This window comes from Chiloscyllium punctatum, chromosome 8 (assembly GCF_047496795.1).
Source record: "Chiloscyllium punctatum isolate Juve2018m chromosome 8, sChiPun1.3, whole genome shotgun sequence".
Lineage (NCBI taxonomy): Eukaryota > Metazoa > Chordata > Chondrichthyes > Orectolobiformes > Hemiscylliidae > Chiloscyllium > Chiloscyllium punctatum.
The window spans coordinates 119,237,368-119,263,213 of record NC_092746.1 but is presented as its reverse complement, the minus strand read 5'-3'; the positions used below and the strand labels follow the sequence as shown (position 1 = coordinate 119,263,213).

The 25,846-nt window shown below is 45.4% G+C and overlaps 1 protein-coding gene across 2 annotated transcripts in view; it reads right to left on the bottom strand.

Annotated features, from left to right (window-relative positions):
• sec22c (SEC22 homolog C, vesicle trafficking protein) overlaps nt 1-25,846 on the bottom strand; it is a 117,733-nt gene that overhangs the window by 59,687 nt on the left and 32,200 nt on the right. The window contains exon 7 of one of the 2 annotated variants that reach the window (XM_072576354.1): nt 23,855-25,843. The exons of the other annotated variant lie outside the window; for it this stretch is intronic. Coding sequence (XP_072432455.1) covers nt 25,646-25,843 — 198 coding nt within the window. The 3' untranslated portion in view covers nt 23,855-25,645. Of the gene's footprint in view, nt 1-23,854; nt 25,844-25,846 lie in introns of those variants that run through there. 2 annotated transcript variants of the gene reach the window in all.

Here is a 25,846-nt window from a genome sequence, read left to right as displayed (position 1 = left end):
CAGGGATATATTTCCCCCCCCACCCCTTTCCGCCTTCCGCATAGACCATTCACTCCATGACTACCTGGTCAGGTCCACGCCCCCAAACAACCCACCCTCTAGTCCTTGCACTTTCCCCTGCCACCGCAGGAATTGCAAAACCTGCGCCCACACCTCCGCCCTCACCTCCATCCAAGGCCCTAAAGGAGCCTTCCGCATCCAACAACGTTTTACCAGCACATCCACCAATATCATTTATTGTATCCGTTGTCCCCGCTGCAGTCTCCTCTACATTGCAGAGACTAGACGCCTCCTAGCAGAGCGCTTTAGGGAACATCTCTGGAACACCCGCACCAATCAACCACACCACCCTGTGGCCCAACATTTCAACTCCCCCTCCCACTCTGCCAAGGACATGGAGGTCCTGGGCCTCCTTCACCGCCGCTCCCTCACTACCAGACGCCTGGAGAAAGAAAACCTCATCTTCCGCCTCGGAACACTTCAACCCCAGGGCATCAATGTGGACTTCAGTTTCCTCATTCCCCCTTCCCCCACCGCACCCCAGTTCCAACCTTCCAGCTCAGAACCGTCCCCATGACCTGTCCTACCTGCCAATCTTCCTTTGCACCTATCCACTCCACCCTCCTCTCTGACCTATCACCTCCATCCCACCCCCATCCACCCGTTGTACTCTTTGCTACCTTCCCCACCCTCCTCCCTGACCTTTCACCTTCATCCCCACCCCCACTCACCTATTGTACTCTATGCTACTTTCTCCCCACCCCCACCCCCCTCTCATTTACCTCTCCACCCCGCAGGCACTCTGCCTCTATTCCTGATGAAAGGCTTTTGCCCGAAACGTCAATTTTACTGCTCCTTGGATGCTGCCTGAACTGCTGTGCTTTTCCAGCACCACTCAACCCCAGAATCTGGTTTCCAGCATCTACAGTCATTGTTTTTACCTGATGACAAGATGGTCTTGTCATTGATTGAAAAATATTGGCCAGTACACCAGGAACAACTCCCCTGTTTTCCTTCAAAGAGTTTTTTTTGTATCCATAGGGGTGTAGATGGGACGTCAGTTTAAACACTTCATCTTGAAAGACAGCACCTCTGATAATGCAGCATTTCTTCTCTGCTACGTGAGTTGGACTGTATTGATCTTAGCAATCGAGACCCAGAACCTTACCTTAAAACCTGGAACCTTGCAATTAGATTTTGATTAGATTAGATTAGATTACTTACAGTGTGGAAACAGGCCCTTCGGCCCAACAAGTCCACACCGACCCGCCGAAGCGCACCCACCCATACCCCTTCTCCTACATTTACCCCTACATCTACCACTACGGGCAATTTAGCGTGGTCAATTCACCTGACCTGCACATTTTTGGACTGTGGGAGGAAACCGGAGCACCCGGAGGAAACCCACGCAGACACAGGGAGAACGTGCAAACTCCACACAGTTAGTCGCCTGAGGCGGGAATTGAACCCGGGTCTCTGGCGCTGTGAGGCAGCAGTGCTAACCACTGTGCCACCGTGCCGCCCACATTCTAAGGTGAGAGTCCACCAAAGCGACAGAAGCACAAATAACGCACCGAATGGTCTCCTGCTGACTATATGACTCGAATAAGAATTGCACTAAGAATTAGTTGATCTAACAGGAAGCTACAAATATTCATAGATGGACAGAAAAAAATATACATCTACTGCACCTGTTTCAATGAAGCAAAATGGTAACACCCATTTTAGTTCATTCCTCAGGGCAATGCCTTAATCAATCAGTGTTAATTTACCTGGTTCAAATGTAAACAAAGCTTGGCAGTTAACTGTTGATCATCATCTACCTTAAATTCTCTACAGCAAGGTCAATCCAAGTCCACTTTCCAACTAACCAACATGTTCTTCTCAAACAGCATACACTGTTTGGAGTCGTGCCTGGTACATAGGAAATAAAAACTGAAGAACTGCAGTTACAGTAAATAGAAGCAAAAATAGAAATTGCTGGAAAAGTTCAGCAGCTCTGGTAGCATCTGTGAAGAGAAATCAAAGTTAACATTTCGGGTCCAATGACCCTTCTGTTCTGAGGAGTCACTGGACGTGAAACATTAACTCTGATTTCTCTCCACAGATGCTGCCAGACCTGCTGAGCTTTTCCAGCAATTTTTGTTCTCGTTTCTGGGCACATAGGAATGTGGTAATGATTTAAGGAGATCAGTCATCTCAGCTCCAGGACATCTCTGCAGGAGTTCCTCAGGATAGTGTCCTAGGCCCATCAGTTGCTTTATCAATGACCTTCCTTTCATCATAAGGTTAGAAGTCCATTGCTGTTTGCACAATGTTTAGCACTATTCACAGCTCCTCAAATACTGAAGTAGCCCCAATGAAAGAAGACTTTGACAACAATCCAGGCTTGGGCTGACAATCCCCCACTATCAACATCCTGGGGATTACCATTGACCAGAAACTGAACAGGAGTCACCACAAAAAGACATTGGCTACAAGAGCAGGTCAGACACTAGAGGTTTAAGCAGCCTGACACAATCCAGGGCAAAGCAGCCCACTTGATTGGTACCACATTCACAAGCACCCATTCCCTCCACCACTGACGCTCAGTAGCAGCAGTGTGTACCAGTTACAAAATGCATTACAGAAATTCACCAAACATCCTCAGGCAGCACCTTCTAAACCCACAACCATTTCCATCTAAAAGGAAAGGGCAGCAGATACATGGGAACACCACTCCCTGCAAGTTCCCCTCCAAGCTACTCGCCATCCTGACTTGGAAATATATCATCGTTCCTTCACTGTTGCTGGGTCAGAATTCTGGAATTCCCTCCCTAAGGGCATTGTGGGTCAATGGACAGCAGTGGTTCAAGAATGCAGCTCACCACCACCTTCTCAAGAGGCAACTGGGGATGGGCAATAAATGCTGACCCAGCCAACAACATGCACATAGAATGATAGAATTACAGAACCCCTACAGTGTGAAAGAAGTTCATTCTGCCCATTGAGTGTACACTGACCATCCGAAGAACATCTCACCCAGACCCCCCTCCCCCAATGGAATCCTGGATTCCATTGGCTAATCCACATAGCTTGCACATCCCTGGATACTATGGGCAATTCACCATGGCCAATCCACTTAATCTGCACATCCCTGGACACTATGGGTAATTTACCATGGCCAATCCACCTAACCTGCACATCCCTGGACACTATGGGCAATTGAGCATAGGCAATCCACCTAGTCTGCACATCCCTGGACATTATGGGCAATTGAGCATGGCCAACCCACCCTAACCTGCACATCCTGTGAATGACTGGAAACAAATGTTGTTCTCCCTTTCCCTTAGCATTTCTTGCGAATTCTCCTGATAAGTGTTAACATGGTGGCTCAGTGGTTAGCACTGCTCCTCTACAGCACCAGGGTCCCAGGTTTGATTCCAACCTTGGGCAACTGTCTGTGTGGAGTTTGCACATTCTCTGCATGGGTTACCTCCAGGTGCTCTGGTTTCCTCCCACAGCCCAAAGATGTGCAGGTCAGGTGAATTGGCCATGTTTAATGGTGCATTAGTCAGAGGGAAATGAGTCTGAGTGGGTTACTCTTCGGAGGGTCGATGTAAACTTGTTGGGCCGAAGGGCTGTTTCCACACTGTAGTGAATCTAATCCAAAAAAAATTGTCTTATTTTAGCAATTCTCAAATTCTAAATTAACATTCATTTCCATTCTATTTTAGTCCTTTTCAACTTTGTTTTCAACTTTGCCCTGTGTTTACACATTTCTCATTATCAAAATTGTTTGCTCTAAATTTCTCATAACTTCATTGTCCTCTTTAATGCAACATCATCGATTTAATGAGGGTAACCCTGAAAGTCTGATATCTGCAACATCTCAGTTTCAATGCAATGGAATAATCCCAGTTATATTTGTTTTAACTGAAAAGTGGCTGGAATTAAAATGGCTCAGCAGAGATTGTGACATTTTTGATATTTTTAATGAACGCTACCTGATAGGGATCAAGGGGGGATAACAAGGATGGATTACACAGGAACAGTTTTTGTTTTAGGTCAATTTTCTAGTAGAGACGCAAGCCAAAGAGTACATGTTTATGATTATGCTCCAAATGAGTGCCCTACGATCCTTAATTCATCGAGGATTATCAGTACATCCTCAAGGATGATGTGGTATAGTGATAATGGCCCTGCCACAGACCCAGGAGACAAGGATATCTTGTCACATCACTGAACAGGTTATTCAAGGATATATGTCAATGTTTCTATTATGATGCAGTGGTAGTGTTCCCGCCTCTGAGCCAGGAAGTCCACGTCCAGGTCCCATCTCAGCCCCCCAAGGGCTGTCATAACCTTCCATTTAACACATATGCAGGGCAGGGGTATTAGCTTAATATATCAGAGGTGCGTGTATATGTCTGTGTGTAATATATCAGCAGGGAGGGAGTGGCTCTGTGTGTAATATATCAGCAGGGAGGGAGTGGCTCTGTGTGTAATATATCAGCAGGGAGGGAGTATCTCTGTGTGTAATATATCAGCAGGGACGGGGTGTCTCTGTGTGTAATATATCAGCAGGGAGGGGATGTCTCTGTGTGTACTATATCAGCAGGGAGGGGTGTCTCTATGTGTAATATATCAGCAGGGTGGGGGTGGGGGAGTGTGTGTGTAATATATCAGTAGGGAGGGGGTTGGGGAGTGTGTGTGTAATATATCAGCAGGGAGGGGGTTGGGGAGTGTGTGTGTAATGTATCAGCCGGGAGGGGGTTGGGGAGTGTGTGTGTAATATATCAGCAGGGAGGGGGTTGGGGAGTGTGTGTGTAATATATTGGCAGGGAGGGGGTGGGGGAGTGTGTGTGTAATATATCAGCAGGGAGGGGGTGGGGGAGTGTGTGTGTAATATATCAGCAGGGAGGGGTTTGGGGAGTGTGTGTGTAATATATCAGCAGGGAGGGGGTTGGGGAGTGTGTGTGTATTATATCAGCAAGGTGGGTGGGGAATTGTGTGGGTAATATATGAGCAGGGAGGGGGTGGAGGAGTGTGTGTGTGTAATATATCAGCACGGAGTGGGTGGGGGAGTGTGCGTGTAATTTATCAGCAGAGAGGGGGTTGGGGAGTGTATGTGTAATGTATCAGCAGGAAGGGGTGGGGGAGTGTGTGTGTGTGTAATATATCAGCAGAGAGGGTTGGGGAGTATGTGTGTAATATATCAGCAGGGGGGTTGGGGAGTGTGTGTGTAATATATCAGCAGGGAGGGGGTGGGGGAGTGTGTGTGTGTGTAATATATCAGCAGAGAGGGTTGGGGAGTATGTGTGTAATATATCAGCAGAGAGGGTTGGGGAGTGTGTGTGTAATATATCAGCAGGGAGGGGGTGGGGGAGTGTGTGTGTAATATATCAGCAGGGAGGGGTTGGGGGAGTGTGTGTGTAATATATCAGCAGGGAGGGGGTTGGGAATGTGTGTGTAATATATCAGCAGAGAGGGGTTGGGGGAGTGTGTGTGTGTGTAATATATCAGCAGAGAGGGGGTTGGGGAGTGTGTGTGTAATATATCAGCAGGTAGGCATGGGTGCATGTGTAATGTATCAGCAGAGGGGGGTTGGTGAGTGTTTGTGTAATATATCAGCAGAGAGAGGGGTTGGGGAGTGTGTGTGTAATATATCAGCAGAGAGGGGTTGGGGAGTGTGTGTGTAACATATCAGCAGAGAGGGAGTTGGGGAGTGTGTGTGTAATATATCAGCAGAGAGGGGGTTGGGGTGTGTGTGTAATATATCAGCAGGGAGGGGGTTGGGGTGTGTGTGTAATATATCAGCAGAGAGGGGGTTGGGGAGTGTGTGTGTAATATATCAGCAGAGAGGGGGTGGGGGAGTGTGTGTGTAATATATCAGCAGGGAGGGGGTGGGGGAGTGTGTGTGTAATATATCAGCAGGGAGGGGGTGGGGGAGTGTGTGTGTAATATATCAGCAGGGAGGGGGTGGGGGAGTGTGTGTGTAATATATCAGCAGGGAGGGGGTGGGGGAGTGTGTGTGTAATATATCAGCAGGGAGGGGGTGGGGGAGTGTGTGTGTAATATATCAGCAGGGAGGGGGTGGGGGAGTGTGTGTGTAATATATCAGCAGAGAGGGGGTGGGGGAGTGTGTGTGTAATATATCAGCAGAGAGGGGGTTGGGGTGTGTGTGTGATATATCAGCAGAGAGGGGTTGGGGTGTGTGTGTAATATATCAGCAGAGAGGGGGTGGGGGAGTGTGTGTGTAATATATCAGCAGGGAGGGGGTGAGGGAGTGTGTGTGTAATATATCAGCAGGGAGGGGGTGGGGGAGTGTGTGTGTAATATATCAGCAGGGAGGGGGTGGGGGAGTGTGTGTGTAATATATCAGCAGGGAGGGGGTGGGGGAGTGTGTGTGTAATATATCAGCAGAGAGGGGGTTGGGGTGTGTGTGTGTAATATATCAGCAGGGAGGGGGTGGGGGAGTGTGTGTGTAATATATCAGTAGGGAGGGGGTGGGGGAGTGTGTGTGTAATATATCAGCAGGGAGGGGGTGGGGGAGTGTGTGTGTAATATATCAGCAGGGAGGGGGTGGGGGAGTGTGTGTGTAATATATCAGCAGGGAGGGGGTGGGGGAGTGTGTGTGTAATATATCAGCAGGGAGGGGGTTGGGGAGTGTGTGTGTAATATATCAGCAGGGAGGGGGTGGGGGAGTGTGTGTGTAATATATCAGCAGAGAGGGGGTGGGGGAGTGTGTGTGTAATATATCAGCAGAGAGGGGGTTGGGGTGTGTGTGTAATATATCAGCAGAGAGGGGGTTGGGGAGTGTGTGTGTAATATATCAGCAGAGAGGGGGTGGGGGAGTGTGTGTGTAATATATCAGCAGAGAGGGGGTTGGGGTGTGTGTGTAATATATCAGCAGAGAGGGGGTTGGGGAGTGTGTGTGTAATATATCAGCAGAGAGGCATGGGTGCATGTGTAAGGTATCAGCAGGGAGGGGTCTTATAGCTGCCTATGAGTGAGATTCCCTGGGTTCTCCTCCCCATCCCAGGTCTGGTTCACTGTTAATGGCTTGGCCGTGATGCAAATAAATTTGTCAATCCATTCAAGCCTTCCACAAAGGAAAATGAACAAGAAGCTATGAAACACTATGAAAGTGCAGCAGTGAGCAATTATTACTATCCAGTGATTAAATTATGAAGATTCCAGTGATGGGAGATAGAGCAGGATCAGGGATCTGACTTTATGTGAGTGCAAGTCCCACACAAACAGACTTTGGACAGTGGAACAAAGCTGAAGATTTTTGGGCATGAATCCTTTCTCTTACAGAGACCACTGCCCCCTTGTGGCCTTGTCAAAAGGTTCAGAACCATGCACCATCAATGAGCACAAAACCATCAGCTGATCTTCTGTTGTGAATGAGCCCAAATCTCTGAGGTCTTGCATAAAATGCCCCTTCCGTCCAGTCAGTTACAATGGTTGAAGGGTGGAGGATACAGTGAGTTAAGATTCGGCCATTGGGTGATTGAAGTCACTCTGCTCCTGTACAACCAGTGTCATCGATTTGTGAAACAACCAAAGTTCCTGCCATTCTCTGCCAGTGCTTTACCTTGTGCTTTAAGTCAGTATTGCTGCTTCCACTTTGAGATACAAGCTCAACTTTCCCAGTCTCAAGGGCAACAAGTGAAGGGCCTGCCAGCGATGCCTACCTCCCACAAAATGAATAAGTTAGAGAAAAGTTTGTATGTCCACACTTAGGCTGTCGCTGAGGCTGTTTGCTTACCTCTTCATAAGGCCATTCAACTCTTTGTACTGTAACTCTTATGGATTCTCAATTATAGTACAAACCAAACTCAAAGCATTAGCTCTGTTTCTCTATCTACAGATTCTGCCAGACCTGCTGAATTTCTCCAGCACTTTGTGCTAGTTTCAGATTTTCGGTATCCGCAGTATTTTGCTTTTAGATGCCATCCTGACAAGCTATAAGCATCCATTTATTCCTACTCTCTGCTTCCTGTTAGCCAGTTAATCTTCTGGTATTTCTGATCATTTTCTCATCAACCTGCTCAGAGAAGTTAATAATTGAGAGTGTGGGGTCATAGAGTCATAGAGATGTACAGCACGGAAACAGACCCTTCGGTCCAACCCGTCCATGCCATCCTAACCCAAACTAGTCCCACCTGCCAGCACCCGGCCCATATCCCTCCAAACCCTTCCTATTCATATACCCATTCAAATGCCTTTCAAATGTTGCAATTGTACCAGCCTCCACCACTTCCTCTGGAAAAGCACAGCAGATCAGGCAACATCTGAAGAGCAGGAGAATCAACGTTTTGGGCAAGAGCCCTTCACCAGCCCTTCCTAATGAAAGGCTCTTGCCCGAAACATCAATTCTCCTGCTCCTCGGATGCTGCCTAACCTGCTATGCATTTAAAGCACCACACTCTCAACTCTGATCTCCAGCATCTGTAGCCCTCACTTTCTCCTCAGAGATGTTAATACACATCTCTGGGGCAAGTGGGTCTTGAATCCAGGCTTCCAGGTTCAGAAGGAGGGACGGTATGACTGCACCACTCATTGACTAAAAGCAGGACCTGCAGGTAAGAATCTAATCCAACATGTTAAGATTCAACGTTGCTCAGCAATGTAACTTTTAAAACAGGGATTAGCTGTAAACATGCTGATATCAGTGTGCGGTTTCCATGGGTTACTTTGATTCAACTTGAACTCAGTATTTCTCAGTTTTCCTGAACGTGGCCAAGAACTTGAACAGGAGATACCTCATTACCCTTTAACCTCTCATTCTTAGAGAGTTCAAATTCCCTTCAATGTTTTCCATAGAGACTGTTGACATCTGAAGTTCATTCCATGATTCATTGCTGATGCAAATTCTCACACAAGCACATAGTGATACCAAACAACATGCTGCTGCAAATTTGCATCATCTTTCTTTTCTATCTTTGTTTCCTGCTATTTCCGTATTTTCTTTATAAAACTGACAAGGTAGGCTATTTTTAATCATTTGTGGGAGGTGGATATTGCTGGATGGCCAGCATTCATTGCCAATCCCCAGTTGCCCCTGAGAAATTGAGATTTGATAAAGTGGCACTTCTTAAAAATATTCATTCATAGGATGAGGGCATCACTGGCTAGGCAACATTTATTGGCCATCCTTAAATACCCAGAGGGCAGTTAAGAGTCAACCCCATTGCTGTGGAGTCACACATTGCTTCCTTCCCTAAAGGATGTTAGTAAAGCAGATGGGTTTTACCCCAACAATCAATTCAGGGTCAGATGCTTAATGTCATATTTTTATTGAATTCAATTTTCACCATCTGTTGTGGAGAAACTAAGGACTGCAGATGCTGGTCATCAGAGTGGAAGAGTGGTGCTGGAAAAGCACAGTTAATCAGGCAGCATCCAAGGAGCAGGAGAACTGATGTTTCAGGCATAAACCCGTCATTACTACACTCTTCAGCATCTACTATGTCAGGATTTGAACCCAGGTCCCTGGAACAGTATCTGGGTCACTGCATTAACACACCCAGCGCTAACACCACTGGGCCATTGCCTTCCCTTTATCAACTGTCTATTCCAGGGAATAAAAAGACAATGGTAACATGGACATAGGGGGAGGGGGAGCAACCCCAAGGCACCAATGACAATGGGATTTAAGGTAGAAATTCAGGGAGCTAGGGTGGAAGCTTAGAGCTAGGACAGAGTTGTATCTCTGGTTTGTTGCCCATGCCATGTGCAAGCAAGGTGAGGAATAGGGAGAGAGAGGATTAGATTAGATTAGATTACTTACAATGTGGAAACAGGCCCTTCGGCCCAACAAGTCCACGCCGCCCCGCCGAAGCGCAACCCACCCATACCCCTTCATCTACCCCTTACCTAACACTACGGGCAATTTAGTATGGCCAATTCACCTGACCGGCACATCATTGGAGTGTGGGAGGAAACCGGAGCACCCAGAGGAAACCCACGCAGACACGGGGAGAATGTGCAAACTCCACACAGTCAGTCACCTGAGGCGGGAATTGAACCCGGGTCTCTGCCGCTGTGAGGCAGCAGTGCTAACCACTATGCCACCGTGCCACCCACAAACCTATCACCTTGAACATGTAGCTACAGGGATGGTGCAGGAGGGAGGGTTTTGGATTCTTGTATATTTGGGGTTCTTTCGGGGTAGGTGTGACCTCTACAAACAGGATGGTCTACACCTGAGCCAGAGGGGAACCAATATCCTGAGGGGGAGGGGGGGAGTGCAATTTATTAATGCTCTTCAGGTGAATTTAAACTAATTCAGCAGGGGGGTGGGAACCAAAGTTGTAGCTCGAGTATACAGGAGGTTGAGTATAATGAGGTCCAAAGGTTTCCAGGTGACAAGAGGGCACCGGCAAGCAAGAAATTGGTTTGAAGTGTGTCTAATTCAATGCCAGGAGCATCCGAAATAAGTTGGGTGAACTTGCAGCATGGGTTGGTACCTGGGATTTCAATGCTGGGGCAATTTCGGAGACATGGTGGAGCAGTGCAGGTTCTGGGATTTAGATGTTTCAGTAAGAACCGAAAAGATGGGAACAGGAATGGGTGGAGTGGTGTGGCACTGTTAGTCAAGGACAGGATTATGGTTGCAAAGAGGATGTTTGAGGACTCCTCTACTGAGGTAGTATGGGCTGAGGTTAGAAACAGGGAAGGAGAGGTCACCCTCTTGGTAGTTTTCTGTAGGCCTCCAAATAGTTCCAAAGATGTGGAGGAAAGGATAGCAAAGACGATTCCAGATAGGAGCAAGAATGACAGGGTAGTTGTTATGGGGGACTTTAACTTTCCAAATATTGACTGGAAATACAAAAGTTCATGTCATTTAGATGTGTCGGTTCTTGTCCAATGTGTGCAGGAGGGTTTCCTGACACAGTATGTAGACAGGCCCAGAAGGGGCAAGGTCACATTAGATTTGGTACTGGGTTATGAACCTGGCCAGGTATTAGATTTGGAGGTAGATGAGCACTTTGGTGATAGTGACCACAATTCGGTTATGTTTACTTCGGCGATGGAAAGGGATAGGTATATACTGCTGGGTTCTGGATTAGTGGTGCTGGAAGAGCACAGCAGTTCAGGCAGCATCCAAGTAGCTTTGAAATCGACGTTTCGGGCAAAAGCCCTTCATCAGGAATAAAGGCAGTGAGCCTGAAGCGTGGAGAGATAAGCTAGAGGAGGGTGGGGGTGGGGAGAAAGTAGCATAGAGTACAATGGGTGAGTGGGGGAGGGGATGAAGGTGATAGGTCAAGGGGGAGAGGGTGGAGTGGATAGGTGGAAAAGAAAATAGGCAGGTAGGACAAGTCCAGACAAGTCATGGGGACAGTTACTGAGCTGGAAGTTTAGAACTAGGGTGAGGTGGGGGAAGGGGAAATGAGGAAACTGTTGAAGTCCACATTAATGCCTTGGGGTTGAAGTGTTCCGAGGCGGAAGATGAGGCGTTCTTCCTCCAGGTGGTGAGGGAGCGGCGGTGAAGGAGGCCCAGGACTTCCATGTCCTTGGTAGAGTGGGAGAGGGAGTTGAAATGTTGGGCCACAGGGCGGTGTGGTTGGGGAAGGAAACTGCAGGGTGTCACAAAGCTAGGCCTTTTTTTTCTAAAAGCTGTTCCTTGGCTCAAGGGTACTCTGTCCTTGATTTTTTTCAGAGGGGTAATAAACCAGGCCGAGCTCCAATCAGTCTGATTTAGTACAGAGATGAAAAGGATTTTGAGAGGCCTTTTGTTTATATGTCAACAGATGAGACTTCAGGCCAAAGTGGTTATGGTTTAGAAGTGACCTGTATAAAGAAATGGGAGTAGTCAGCTCTCTAGCAGAGCTGAACAGTTTAGTCAGTCTTGAACTGGTTAGAAATTCAACAGAGAGCTGTGTGGAAACTCTCTCTCTTTTTCTGATCTTCAACTTTAACCTGTAAGCATGTGTTCCATATACTGGTTTTTAAAGGGAGTTTGTGTATTGGGACTGTCTTGTATATTCGAAACAGCATAATTAAGTTTAGTTGGATAGATTGAGTTCTGTCGGGGTTCTTTATTCTGTTCTTTGTGTTTCTTGTGTAATTTTGTGAATAAAGTTTTGTCTGTTTTAAAATCTAGTAATCAACCTAATTATCTTACTCCAGGTGATTTTCACTGTGCACTTCCAAATAAAATTGCAAAGTTATGGTCTGAGCTGCCTGCTTAAGAATGTTTTGGGTGGTCTGGCTTAGTCCATACCAAGGGGGTGGGCACAATTGAAATGTTGGGTTATCTAAGGAACAGCTACAGCGGGTCCTTGATCAGTATGTACCAGTCAGACAGGGAGGAAGTTGTCAAGCATGGGAGTCATAGTTTACTCAGGAAGTTGAGTTTCTTGTCAAGAGGACGATGAAGGCTCATGTTAGGATAAAATGTGAAGGCTCAGTTAGGGAACTTGAGAGTTACAAGTTAGCCAAGACACAAAAACAGAGTTAAGAAGAGCCAGAAGGGGACATGAGAATTCATTAGTGAATAGGATCAAGGAAAACCCTCTGGCTTTCTATAGGTATATCAGGAATAAAAGAATGACAAGTGTAAGATTAGGGCCAATCAAGGATGGTTGTAGGATGTTGTGCGTGGAGTCAGAGGAGATAGAAGTGTTGAATGATTATTTTTCATCAGTATTCACACCAGAAAAAGACAACATTGTCAAGGAGAATACTGAGATGCAGGCTAGTACACTAGATGGGATTGAGGTTCACAAGGAGGAGGTGTTAGCAATTCTGGAAAGTGTAAAATTGGCTAAGTCCCCTGCGCTGGATAGGATTTAACCTGGGATTCTCTGGGAAGCCAAGGAGGAGATTGTTCAGCCTTTGCTTTTAATCTTTATGTCGTCATTGTCTACAGGAATGGTGCCAGAAGACTGGAAGATAGCAAATGTTGTTCCCTTTTTCAACCTTGGTAATTATAGACCTGTGAGCCTTACTTCAGTTGTGGGTAAAGTGTTGGAAAAGGTTATAAGAGATAGGATTTATAATCATCTAGAAAGGAATAAGTTGATAAGGGATAGTCAACACGGTTTTGTGAAGGGTAGGTTGTGCCTCACAAACCCTGTTGGGTTCTTTGAGAAGGTGAACTAAACAGGTGCATGAGGGTAAAGCAGTTGATATTGGGTAGATGGATTTGAGTAAGGCGTTTGATAAGGTTCCCCACGGTAGGCTATTGCACAAAATACGGAGGCATGGGATTGAGGGTGATCTAGCAGTTTGGATCAGAAATTGGCTAGCTGAAAGACAGAGGGTGGTAGTTTATTTGAAATGTTCATCCTCGAATTTAGTTACTAGTGGTGTACCACAAGGGTCTATTTTGGGTCCACTGCTGTTTGTCATTTTTATAAATGACCTAGATGAGGGCTTAGAAGGATGGGTTAGTAAATTTGCCAATGACACTAAGGTCGAGAGAGTTCTGGATAGTGATGATGGATATTGTAGGTTACACAGGGACATAGATAAGTTGCAGAGCTGGGCTGGGAGGTAGCAAATGGAATTTAACGTGAAAAAGTGTAAGGTGATCCACTTTGGAAGGAGCAACGGGAATGCAGAGTACTGGGCTAATGGTAAGATTCTTGGTAGTGTAGATGAGCAGAGCGATCTTGGTGTCCATGTACATAGATCCCTGAAAGTTGCCACTCAGGTTGATAGAGTTAAGAAGGCACATGGTGTGTTAGCTTTCATGAGTGGAGGGATTGAGTTTCAGAACCATGAGAGGGAAATCAGGAGGGCAAAAAGGGGACATGAGATAGCTTTGACAAATAGAATTAAGGAGAATCCAAAGGGTTTTTACAAATACATTAAGGACAAAAGAGTAACTAGGGAGAGAATAGGGCCCCTCAAAGATCAGCAAGGCGACCTTTGTGTGGAGCTGCAGAAAATGGGGGAGATACTAACCAAGTATTTTGCATCAGTATTTACTGTGGAAAAGGATATGGCAAATATAAAATGTAGGGAAATAGATGGCAACACTTTGACAATGTCCATTTTACAGAGGAGGAAGTACTAGATGTCTTAAAATGCATAAAGATGGATAAATCCCCAGGACCTGATCAGGTGTATCCTAGAACTCTGTGAGAAGCTAGAGAAGTGATTGCTGGGCCTCTTGCTGAGATGTTTCAAGCATAAGAGGTCAGTTAGTAAGTTTGCAGATGACACCAAAATTGGAGGTGTAGTAGACAGCGAAGGTTACCTCAGATTACAACTCAATCTTGATCGGATAGGCCAATGGGCTGAGAAGTGGCAGATAGAGTTTAATTCAGATAAATGCAAGGTGCTGCATTTTGGGAAAACAAATCTTAGCAGGACTTGTACACTTCATGATAAGGTCTAAGAGAGTGTTGCTGAACAAAGAGATCTTGAAGTGCAGGTTCTTGAAGTGCATTTTCCTTGAAAGTGAAGTCGCAGGTAGATAGGATAGTGAAGAAGGCAATTGGTATGCTTTCCTTAATTGGTCAGAGTATTGAGTACAGGAGTTGAGAGGTCATGTTGTGGCTGTACAGGTTAGGCCACTGTTGGAATATTGTGTGCAATTCTGGTTTCCTTCCTTTTGGAAAGATGTTGCGAAACTTGAAAGGGTTCAGAAAAGATTTACAAGGATGTTGCCAGGGTTGGAGGATTTGAGCTATAAGGAGAGGCTGAACAGGCTGGGGCTGTTTTCCCTGGACCGTCAGAGGCTGAGGGGTGACCTTTTAGAGGTTTACAAAATTATGAGTGGCATGGATAGGATAAATAGGCAAAGTCTTTTCCCTGGGGTCGGGAATCCAGAACTAGAGGGCATAGCTTTAGGGTGAGAAGGGTAAGATATAAAAGAGACCTAAGGGGCAACTTTTTCACACAGAGGGTGGTATGTGTATGGAATGAGCTGCCAGAGGAAGTGGTGGAGGCTGGTACAATTGCAGCATTTAAGAGACATTTGGATGGGTATATGAATAGGAAGAGTTGGAGGGATATGGACTGGGTGGTGGCAGGTGGGACTAGATTGGGTTGGGATATCTGGTCGGCATGGACGGGTTGGACCGAAGGGTCTGGTCCCATGCTGTACATCTCTATGACTAAGTCATGTTACAGCTCTACAAAACTCTGGTGTGGTCACACTTGGAGTATTGCATACTGTTCTGGTTACTGCGTTATAGGAAGGATGTGGAAGCTTTGAAAAGGATTCAGAGGAGATTTACTAGGATGTTGCCTAGTATGGAGGGAAGGTCTTAAGAGGAAAGGCTGAGGGACTTGAGGCTGTTGTCATTAGAGAGAAGAAAGTTGAGAGGTGATTTAATTGAGACATACAAGATAATCAGAGGGTTAGATCAGTTGGGCAGTGAAGGCATTTTTCATCAGATGGTGATGGCTAGCATGAGGGGACACAGCTTTAAATTGAGGGGTGATTGATGTAGGATAGATGTCAGAGGTAGTTTCTTTACTCAGAGAGTAGTAGGGGCATGGAACGCACTGCCTACAATAGTAGTAGACATGCCAACTTTAGGGGCCTTTAAATGGTCATTGGATAAACATAATGGAAATGGAATAGATGGTTAGATGGGCTTCAGATTGGTTCACTGGTCAATGCAACATCCAGGGCCGAAGGGCCTGTACTGCGCTGTTATGTTATATGTTCTATGGATGCAAAGTTGGCTGAGTGGCAAAGGAAAGCTGTTGTATTTCAGACTAGAAATGGATGAACCCAGTTGTGCTCATGGAAGTCAAACATTTTTAGTACCACAGATTTTCTTATCAACATTACTAAGCTAAACTGAAGGCATAGGGCACAATCTCAAAGTGTGCAAAGGCCACAAACAAATGCCAGAGGGCGACGAAATGGGTGCAAGTGCTGGGAAGTGATTTATTTAGCTAGGAACAACATGGACAGATGATGCAAAATAAAGGATACAACTGTAAAGGGGGTGCAGGAAGGAAGGGTCTTGGCTGTACATGTGCATAAATCATTGAAGGAGACAGGGGCAGCTTGAAAATGTGAGTGCTAACTAGAATGGTAACTAATGTTGGCATTAGCAGTGGCACCCACATCACAAGAGAGATTTTTTTTTAAAATTAGACACACACAATGTAAAAGGAAGATGGTTATGGTGAGCTTTTATACATAAATGATTCAGTCTCAAGTGGAGTAATCTGGTCACCTCACTTTAGGAAGAACGTGATAGCCTTAGAGAGGGTGCAGAAAAGATTCATGCGAAAAGCTCCACCGAGGAAGGAATTCAAGTGTTGGTAGATTGGGAAGAATTGGGAGTTTTCACCCTGGAAAAGAGAATGCTGAGGGATGACTTGATAGAGGGATTCAAAATCCTGAAGGATCTGGGCAGAGTAGACAGGGTTATACAATGTTTCCAGTTTGGGGGGGGAATGATCAAGAAGCAGGGATCATGGATTAAAGGAGAATAGTGGAAGAACTAAAGGTGACACAAGGAAAGCACGTTATGCAGTATGTGGTTAGAATAGGAATTCACTGGCAAACTAGAATCAATGGATATCAGAAGGCACATTCTCTACTTGTTGGAGTCATATTCGGCACATAGGAAGATGGTTGTCATTGTTGGACATCAGTCATCTCAGCTCCAGGACATTTCCACAGGAGTTCCTCAGGGGAGTGTCCTAGGCCCAACATCTTCAGCGGCTTCATCAATGACCTTCCCTCGATCATAAGGTCAGATGTTTGCTGATGATTGCACAATGTTCAGCATCATTCACAACTCCTCAGATACTGAAGTCCATGTTCAAATGCAACAAGGTGTGGACAATATCCAGTCTTAAGCGGACAAGTGGTAAGTAACACTCGTGCCACACAAATGCAGACCTTTGACCATCTTCAGTAAGAGACAATTTAACCATCGCCTCTTGACATTCAAAGGTATTACAATATAGAGTCATAGGGATGTACAAGGAAACAGACCCTTCGGTCCAACCTGTCCATGCTGACCAGGTATCCCAACCCATTCTCGTCCCACCTGCCAGCACCCGGCCCATATCCCTCCAAACCCTTCCTATTCATATACCCATCCAAATGCCTTTTAAATGCTGCATTGTCTATTTATCCTATCCATGCCCCTCATAATTTTGTAAACCTCTATAAGGTTACCCCTCAGCCTTGCCCGATACCTCAAGTCCTCCAAACCTGGCAACACCCTTGTAAATCTTTTCTGAACCCTTTCAAGTTTCACAACATCTTTCCAATAGGAAGGAGACCAGAATTGCACACAATATTCCAACAGTGGTCTAACCAATGTCCTGTACAGTCACAACATGACCTCCTAACTCCTGTACTCAATACTCTGACCAATTAATGAAAGCATATCAAACACTTCCTTCACTATCCCATCTATCTCTGACTCCACTTTCAAGGAGCTATCAACCTGCACTCCAAGGCATCTTTGTTCAGCAACACTCCCTAGGACCTTACCATTAAGTGTATAAGTCCTGCTAAGGTTTGCTTTCCCAAAATGAAGCACCTCACATTTATTTGAATTAAACACCAACTGCCACTTCTCAGCCCATTGGCCCATCTGGTCCAGATCCTGTGGCAGCACAGTGGGACAGTGGTTAGCACTGCTACCTCACAGAGCCAGAGACCTGGGTTCAATTCCCGCCTCAGGCAACTGTCTATGTGTAGTTTGCACATTCTCCCCGTGTCTGCGTGGGTTTCCTCCCACAGTCCAAAAAGATTAGATTAGATTAGATTAGATACAGTGTGGAAACAGGCCCTTCGGCCCAACAAGTCCACACCGCCCCGCCGAAGCGCAACCCACCCATACCCCTACATCTACCCCTTACCTAACACTACGGGCAATTTAGCATGGCCAATTCACCTGACCTGCACATCTTTGGGGTGTGGGAGGAAACCGGAGCACCCGGAGGAAACCCACGCAGATACGGGGAGAATGTGCAAACTCCACACAGAGAGTCGCCTGAGGTGGGAATTGAACCCGGGTCTCAGGCGCTGTGAGGCAGCAGTGCTAACCACTGTGCCACCGTGCCGCCCACAATGTGCAGGTTAGGTGAATTGGCCATGCTAAATTGCCCGTAGTGTTAGGTGAAGGGGTAAATGTAGGGGAATGGGTCTGGGTGGGTTGCGCTTCGGCAGGTCGGTGTGGACTTGTTAGGCTGAAGGGCCTGTTTCCACACTGCAAGTAATCTAATCTGAGGTAACCTTCTTTGCTGTCCACTACACCTCCAATTTTAGTTCAATATATTTTAAAATATCATATCAAATACCAATATCAAATTCCTAGGGGTTATCATCAACCAGAAACTCAACTGGACACACCAATATGGACTGTGACTACATGAGCAGGTCATAGGATTGGAATACTGCAACAAGTAACTCACCTCCTGACTCCTCAAAGCCTGTCCACCATCTACAAGGCACAAGTCAGGAGGGTGATGGTATACTCCCCACTTACCTGGATGGATACAGCTCCAACAACACTCAAGAAGCTTGATGCGATCCAGGACAAAGCAGCTTGTTTTATTGGCAACACATCCTCAACCATCCATGCCTTCCACCACCAACACTCAGTAGCAGCATTGTGTACTATCTACAAGATGCACTGCATCAACTTACCTAAGAGCCTTAGACATCACCTTCCAAACCAAGAACCATTTCCATCTGGAAGGACAAGGGTAACAGATACAACGGAACTCAGCACTTGCAAGTTTCCCTCCAAGTCATTCACCATCCTTACTTGGAAATATATCACCATCACTACATTTTCTCAAGCTAACCTCTTTCTCTAATCTTTCTCTTCTAAATAACATATTACTTTTCCAGTCATACTGCCAAAGTGGACAAGTTTACATTTTCCCACAATATGCTCCATCTGCCACATTTTTGCTTATGAATGTAACCAATCTCTATTCCTTTACAGGTTTGTTATGTCCTCATCACAACTTACTTTCCTACCAACATGTGTGTCAGACGACACCAGGTGAAGTCCAGTGGGTTTTTTTGGAGCACTGTTCCTTCATCAAGTGCTGGACCATTTCCTGTAAATAGTTGAGATCTCAGCATAGATAGCATAGACACAGCTTGCCAACCAAAAAGAAACCCATTTATGCCTCATCTCTTTCCACCTCCAAACAGACCCCACCACCAGGGATATATTTCCCTCCCCACCCCTTTCCGTCTTCCGCAAAGACCGTTCCCTCCGTGACTACCTGGTCAGGTCCACGCCACCAAACAACCCACCATCCAATCCTGGCACTTTCCCCTGCCACCGCAGGAACTGTAAAACCTGTGCCCACACCTCCTCCCTCACCTCTATCCAAGGCCCTAAAGGAGCCTTCCACATCCATCAAAGTTTTAGTTGCACATCCACTAATATCATTTATTGTATCCGTTGCTCCCGATGCGGTCTCCTCTACATTGGGGAGACTGGACGCCTCCTGGCAGAGCACTTTAGGGAACATCTCCGGGACACCCGCACCAATCAACCACACCGCCCTGTGGCCCAACATTTCAACTCCCCCTCCCACTCTGCCGAGGACATGGAGGTCCTGGGCCTCCTTCACCACTGCTCCCTCACCACCAGACGCCTGGAGGAAGAACGCCTCATCTTCCGCCTCGGAACACCAACCCCAAGGCAAAAATGTGGACTTCAACAGTTTGCTCATTTCCCCTTCCCCCACCTCACCCTAGTTCTAAACTTCCAGCTCAGCCCTGTCCCCATGACTTGTCCGGACTTGTCCTACCTCCGTATCTTCTTTTCCACCTCTCCACTCCACCCTCTCCTCCTTGACCTGTCACCTTCATCCCCTCCCCCACTCACCCATTGTACTCTATGCTACTTTCTCCCCACCCCCACCCTCCTCTAGCTATATCTCCACGCTTCAGGCTCACTGCCTTTATTCCTAATGAAGGGTTTTTGCCCGAAACGTCGATTTCGAAGCTCCTTGGATGCTACCTGAACTGCTGTGCTCTTCCAGCACCACTAATCCAGAATCTGGTTTCCAGCATCTGCAGTCATTGTTTTTACCTCTTTTTGTTGTTAGCTAGTCTACCCTCAATCCATGTTAATCATATTATCCCTTGCACTTATCTTCTGTAGTAAGCTTTGATGTGGCACTGTGTTAAACATATGCTTGAAAATCCAAATTCATTGGATGCTTTTATCCAATCACTTGCTACTTCCTCAAAGTTAAAAATTACACAACACCAGGTTATAGTCCAACAGGTTTATTTGTCGCTTCTCCTTCATCAGTGCAGCAGTACTCCCTCAAAGATCTTGTAGGAAAATGCACACATGTATGCTGCTACTTAATCTCCAGGCATTTCCATTCTCATCCTAAATAGGAATGTACACTGGAAGTGTTCACTTTCAGTCAGTGGAGCCATGACAGACCATCTCAACCAATGGTACTACAGCACCCTCAAGGGGCAACACGTAGTAACTACACTCTCCTTGAGCATTTTAGCACGAGTTGGCAAGTAGGTAGATAAAAGCAAAAGATTACTTGAGATGGAGCACTGATTCAAGATTCTCTCTTCAAAGAGTGATTGCAATTTCAAATTATAAAGTGTGTACATGTGTGTGTGTTCTTGCACCTCAGTTATGTTATGGCATACCTCTGGAGCTGACAAGACTGGAATCCAGTCCACTTGGTCCAGAGGTTGGCACACTACCACTGTGCCACAAATGCCCTCCTGTGTAAATGGGGACATTGGAGCAGGATGTGACTTAATTCAGCTGAGGTGTTTGTTGAGATTTAACAAGCTGGCAATATACATCGAGATGCTGGTTCTGCATTACTGTTCCATCCACTAGTTACAAATCAGACACCACTGGGTTATAGTCCAACAGGGTTTGGAAGTCCTAGTGTTTGGAGCGTTGCTCTTCATCCGGTAACTGTGGAGCAGGATCAATTCTGTGTCATGATCCTGCTCCACAGCTACCTGACGAAGGAGCAGTGCTCTAAAAGCTAGTACTTCCAAATAAACCTAGAACATAGAATATTATGTTGCGCTGACCTGTCACACCAATCTGAAGCCCATTTGGACCATAACCTGTTGGAGCATAACCAAGTGTTGCATGATTTTTAACTTTGTCCACCCCAGTCCAACACCAGCACGCTCACATCATGGCTACCATCCAACACAAGCCAAGCCCCATTACCCCCATCACATCTGTAATTGCTGTGGGTCGAAGGGTTGGGGTGCAACACATTTGGTCCCCGATAGGACAATATGTGCATCAACACAATTAGGAGCTTGGGAGTGAAGATATGATTCAGAGTGGGTGCATGGGTATCAAAGATGAAGTCTAGTATGTATCTCACACCTCGAGGCACATATGCCTCCACTCTGCCTCTAGACGTGGCATAATGCACCCTTCTCCCAGTCCTGCCAATATTAATACTTCAAGGGGAATGATTGTGCTTCACCAGTTCTTTCCTGCTGTCACTTATTGCGTCCCATCTTGTCTTTGAGAGGAAGCATGTTGATTAATGTGCATGTGTGTGAGTGAGTGAAGAGGTGTGAGTGCTGCCCCTGAAGGATTCATGATTACTGTGGGCTGTCAGAGTACTCGTGAATTTGGTGATGGACAAAGTGCATTGAGGTTATGATGGTAATACAACCTCAGAGATTGTTGGCGAGACGACAACTTAAGTCCATCATCATACTCCAGATGGCACCAAGCCCAAGCTTTCAGGACAGTACAACTCATTGTCACTTTGTGGGTGGTATCTTCTTACAAGTGCCACTATGCCCTTCTCCTACTCCACTCCACCCCGCCCACCGCCGCAATCACTAGTTTAAAGAAAGGTGACATTGGCTCCTTTCCAGTTCATGTGAAACACATCTCTTTTGAACTGGTCTTTTCCACCCCAGAAGAGATTCCGATGATTCAAAAAACAGAATCCTTAAGATTGAACCATTTCTGCAACCATTGATTTATCTGCCCTTTTTATTCCCGCTCTCATTAGAACATGGGTCTGGGAATAAACCAGAGATTACTACCTTTGAGGTTCTGCATTTTAGCCTTCTCTCTCACCTCATATATTCATTCTGCAAAACCTTAGTTGAGTATTTTGCATCAGTATTTTCTGTGGAAAAGGACATGGAAGATATAAAATGTAGGGAAGAAGATGGTGACATCTTAAAAAATGTCCATATTACAGAGGAGGAAGTGCTGGATGTCTTGAAATGCATAAAGGTGGATAAATCCCCAGGACCTGATCAGGCATACCATAGAACTCTGTGGGAAGCTACAGCCATAGTCAACATGGCTTTGTGCGTGGGAAATCATGTCTCACAAACTTGATTGTGTTTTTTGAGGAAGTAACAAAGAGGATTGATGAGGGCAGAGCAATAGATGTGATCTATCTGGACTTCAGTAAGGCGTTCGACAAGGTTCCCCATGAGAGACTGATTAGCAAGGTTAGATCTCACAGAATACAAGGAGAACTAGCCATTTGGATACAGAACTGGCTCAAAGGTAGAAAACAGAGGGTGGTGGTGGAGGGTTGTTTTTCAGACTGGAGGCCTGTGACCAGTGGAGTGCCACAAGGATCGGTACTGGGTCCTCTACTTGTTGTCATTTACATAAATAATTTGGATGCAAGCATAAGAGGTACAGTTAGTAAGTTTGCAGATGACACCAAAATTGGAGGTGTAGTGGACAGCGAAGGTTACCTCAGATTACAACAGAATCTTGATCAGATGGGCCAATGGGCTGAGAAGTGGCAGATGGAGTTTAATTCAGATAAATGAGAGGTACTGCATTTTGGGAAAGTAAATCTTAACAGGACTTATACAATTAATGGTAAGGTCTTAGGGAGAGTTGCTGAACAAAAAGACCTTGGAGTGCAGGTTCATAGCTCCTTAAAAGGGGAGTCGTAGGTAGATAGGATAGTGAAGAAGGTGTTTGGTATACTTTCCTTTATTGATCAGAATATTGAGTACAGGAGTTGGGAGGTCACGTTGCAGTTGTACGTGACATTGGTTAGGCCATTGTTGGAATCAGAGGCTGACGGGTGACCTTATAGAGGTTTACAAAATCATGAGGGGCATGGATAGGATAAATAAGACAAAGTCTTTTCCCTGGGGTCAGGCAGTCTAGAACTAGAGGGTATAGGTTCAGGGTGAGAGGGGAAAGATGTAAAAGAGACTTAAGGGGCAACCTTTTCACGCAGAGGGTGGTGTGTGTATGGAATGAGCTGTCAGCAGAAGTGGTGGAGGCTGGTACAATTGCAACATTTAAAAGGCATTTGGATGGGTATATGAACAGGAAGAGTTTGGAGGGATATGGGCCGGCTGCTGGCAGGTGGGACTAGATTGGGTTGGGATATCTGGTCGGCCTGAACAGTTTGGACTGAAGGATCTGTTTCTGTGCTGTACATCTCTATGACTCTATTCCCTAACCATATCATTCTTACCAATGTGTTCAACAACTTCCAGCTTCTCCTTCTTCTCTTTGACAACATGTTTCAACTGTTTTGAGACTTCATTAACCTGGGCACCAGGAAGGCAACATACTAACCTTGATTCAAGCTCACTGCCGAAGAATCTCCTATTTGAGTCCCTGAAAACAATTATCTCTGTAAAAATTATTCTTTTAAATCTTGGCAAACCCCGCTGAACATAAGATTCATTCTTAGGCCCAAGATTTGATCGCCATATCTATTTTCCACTGAGAGACTATCCCCTTCAACAGTACCCAAAACAAAGTAACTGCTCGACAGGGGAATAGCCACATGAGACTTCTGAACTACCTTCTCACCTTTCCAACAGTCACCCATCTATCTGACTGATCCTACTGTAAAACCAGCTCTTAATCTATCAACCGTGACTCTGAAAAACTACTCTTTCTGACAGACAGATTTTAATCTTAAACCTGCGAAAGATTTTAAAAATTGAATATTTAATTTTTTTTAAACATCAAGCATTAAAAATCAACCACTGATCAACAGCTAAAGTGACAGGTGAGAGATTTAAAAGGGGCAACTTTTTCACACAGAGACTAGTTTGTGTGTGGAATAAATTGTTAGACAAGGTGGTGGATGCAGGTACAGTTACAACATTTAAAAGACATTTGAAAGATACATGAATAGGAAAAGTTTAAAGGAATATGGGCAAATGCAGGCAAACAGGCTTAGTTTATCTTGGGAAACTTGGTCTGCATGGACAAGTTGGACCAAAGGGTCCATTTCCATGCTGTATAATCTAACGCTTTCCCAATGACAGACGTTAATCAAAGTGCTCGATAGACGCTGCTTTTTGGCTTTCCCCTTTTTGAAGAAGGCAGCTTTCCAATCCAGTAGGGCATTTCCTAAATCTTTTCTGGGATTCTCAGAAGATTCTTACTACGGCATCCACTATCTCTGCAGCTACATCCATTAATATCCTGGGATATATCCCATCAGACTCAGGGAACTTCTCAATCTTTAGACCCATTAGTTTTTCCTAATAGTTTTTCTCTAGTGATAGTTATTTTATGTCCTGCCTACCTTTAACCCCTTGGTTATATAGTGTTTGCAAAATGCTATTAGTGTCATCTACTGTGAAGACAGATGAAAGATATTTATTCAGATCCTCTGCCATTTCCAGATTTCCCAGCCTCATTCTCTAAAGGTACTTGGGTTCACTTTTGTATATTTACATATAAATACATTTACTGCTCATTTTATATTACTTGTTTGCCCTCAGGATATTTGCCCCTGACTGTAATTAACAACCATTAATTTTGCCTTTTTAGTGTCATGAAGCTATACAGTACACAAAGTCCAACTTGTCTATGCCAACCAGATATCCTAATCTGTTCCCATTTGCCAGCATTTGACCCATATCCCTCTAAACTCTTCCTAATCATATACTCATCCAGTTGCCTTCTTAAATGTTGTAGTTGTACCAGCCTCCACCACTCGCGCTGGCAGCTCATTCTATAGACGCATCACCCTCTATGTGAAAACATAGACCCTTAGGTTCTTTTTCTACCTTTCCCCCTCACCTTAAAACGAAGCTCTCTAGTTTTGGACTCCCCTACTCTGGGAAAAGACTTTGGCTATTCACCCTATCCATGCCCCTCAATATTTAATAAACTGCCATAAGGTCACCCCTTAGCCTCAAACACTCCAGGGAAATAGCCCCAGCCTATTCAGCCTCCCCCTATGGCTCCAATTCTCCAACCCCAGGAACATCCTTGAAAATCTTTTCTGCACCCTTTCAAGTTTAACATCTTTCCTATAGCAGGGAGACCAGAATTGAATGCAGTAATCCAAAATTGGCTTCACCATTTTACAATTCGCTTCTCACCATCCCGCTTTGACCCTAACTGCTGCTGTTTTCCTACGAATGTATACTGCCCCTTCCTGTCCCATTTTGTGTATCACAATCAAAATAGTTACCATATTCTTCTTTGCTTACTATCCCACCACCTAAAGCCCTCCTGTTAAAAAGCTCTCTCTGCTGTCCTAGTCATTCTATTTGCCAGGACACTGACACCAGGATACTTCAAATGAAGCCTACTACACTGAAAGAACTCTCTTCTATTTCAAGATTGGTGCCTCTGTCCCAATAAGTGAAACACATTCTTCCCATAATACACTTTAAGCAATGTATTTAACTCCCTGACTATATTCATCCTGTGCCAGTTTAAGCAATAGCACACAGTAACCAAATTCATCATTCAGGTTAATAGAAAACAAAAACAGCAGATGCCAGTGATCTGAAACAAAAAGAAAAATTGCAGGTCCGGCAGAATCTGTGAAGAGAAAAATAGTCAACATTTTGAGTCCAGTGACTCTTCGTCAGATTCTTCCGAATGACTTTGTGTCTTTTTTCATCAAGGTCCTGGCTGTCCTCATAGGTGCAACTGGGGCTTGGTTCAAACTA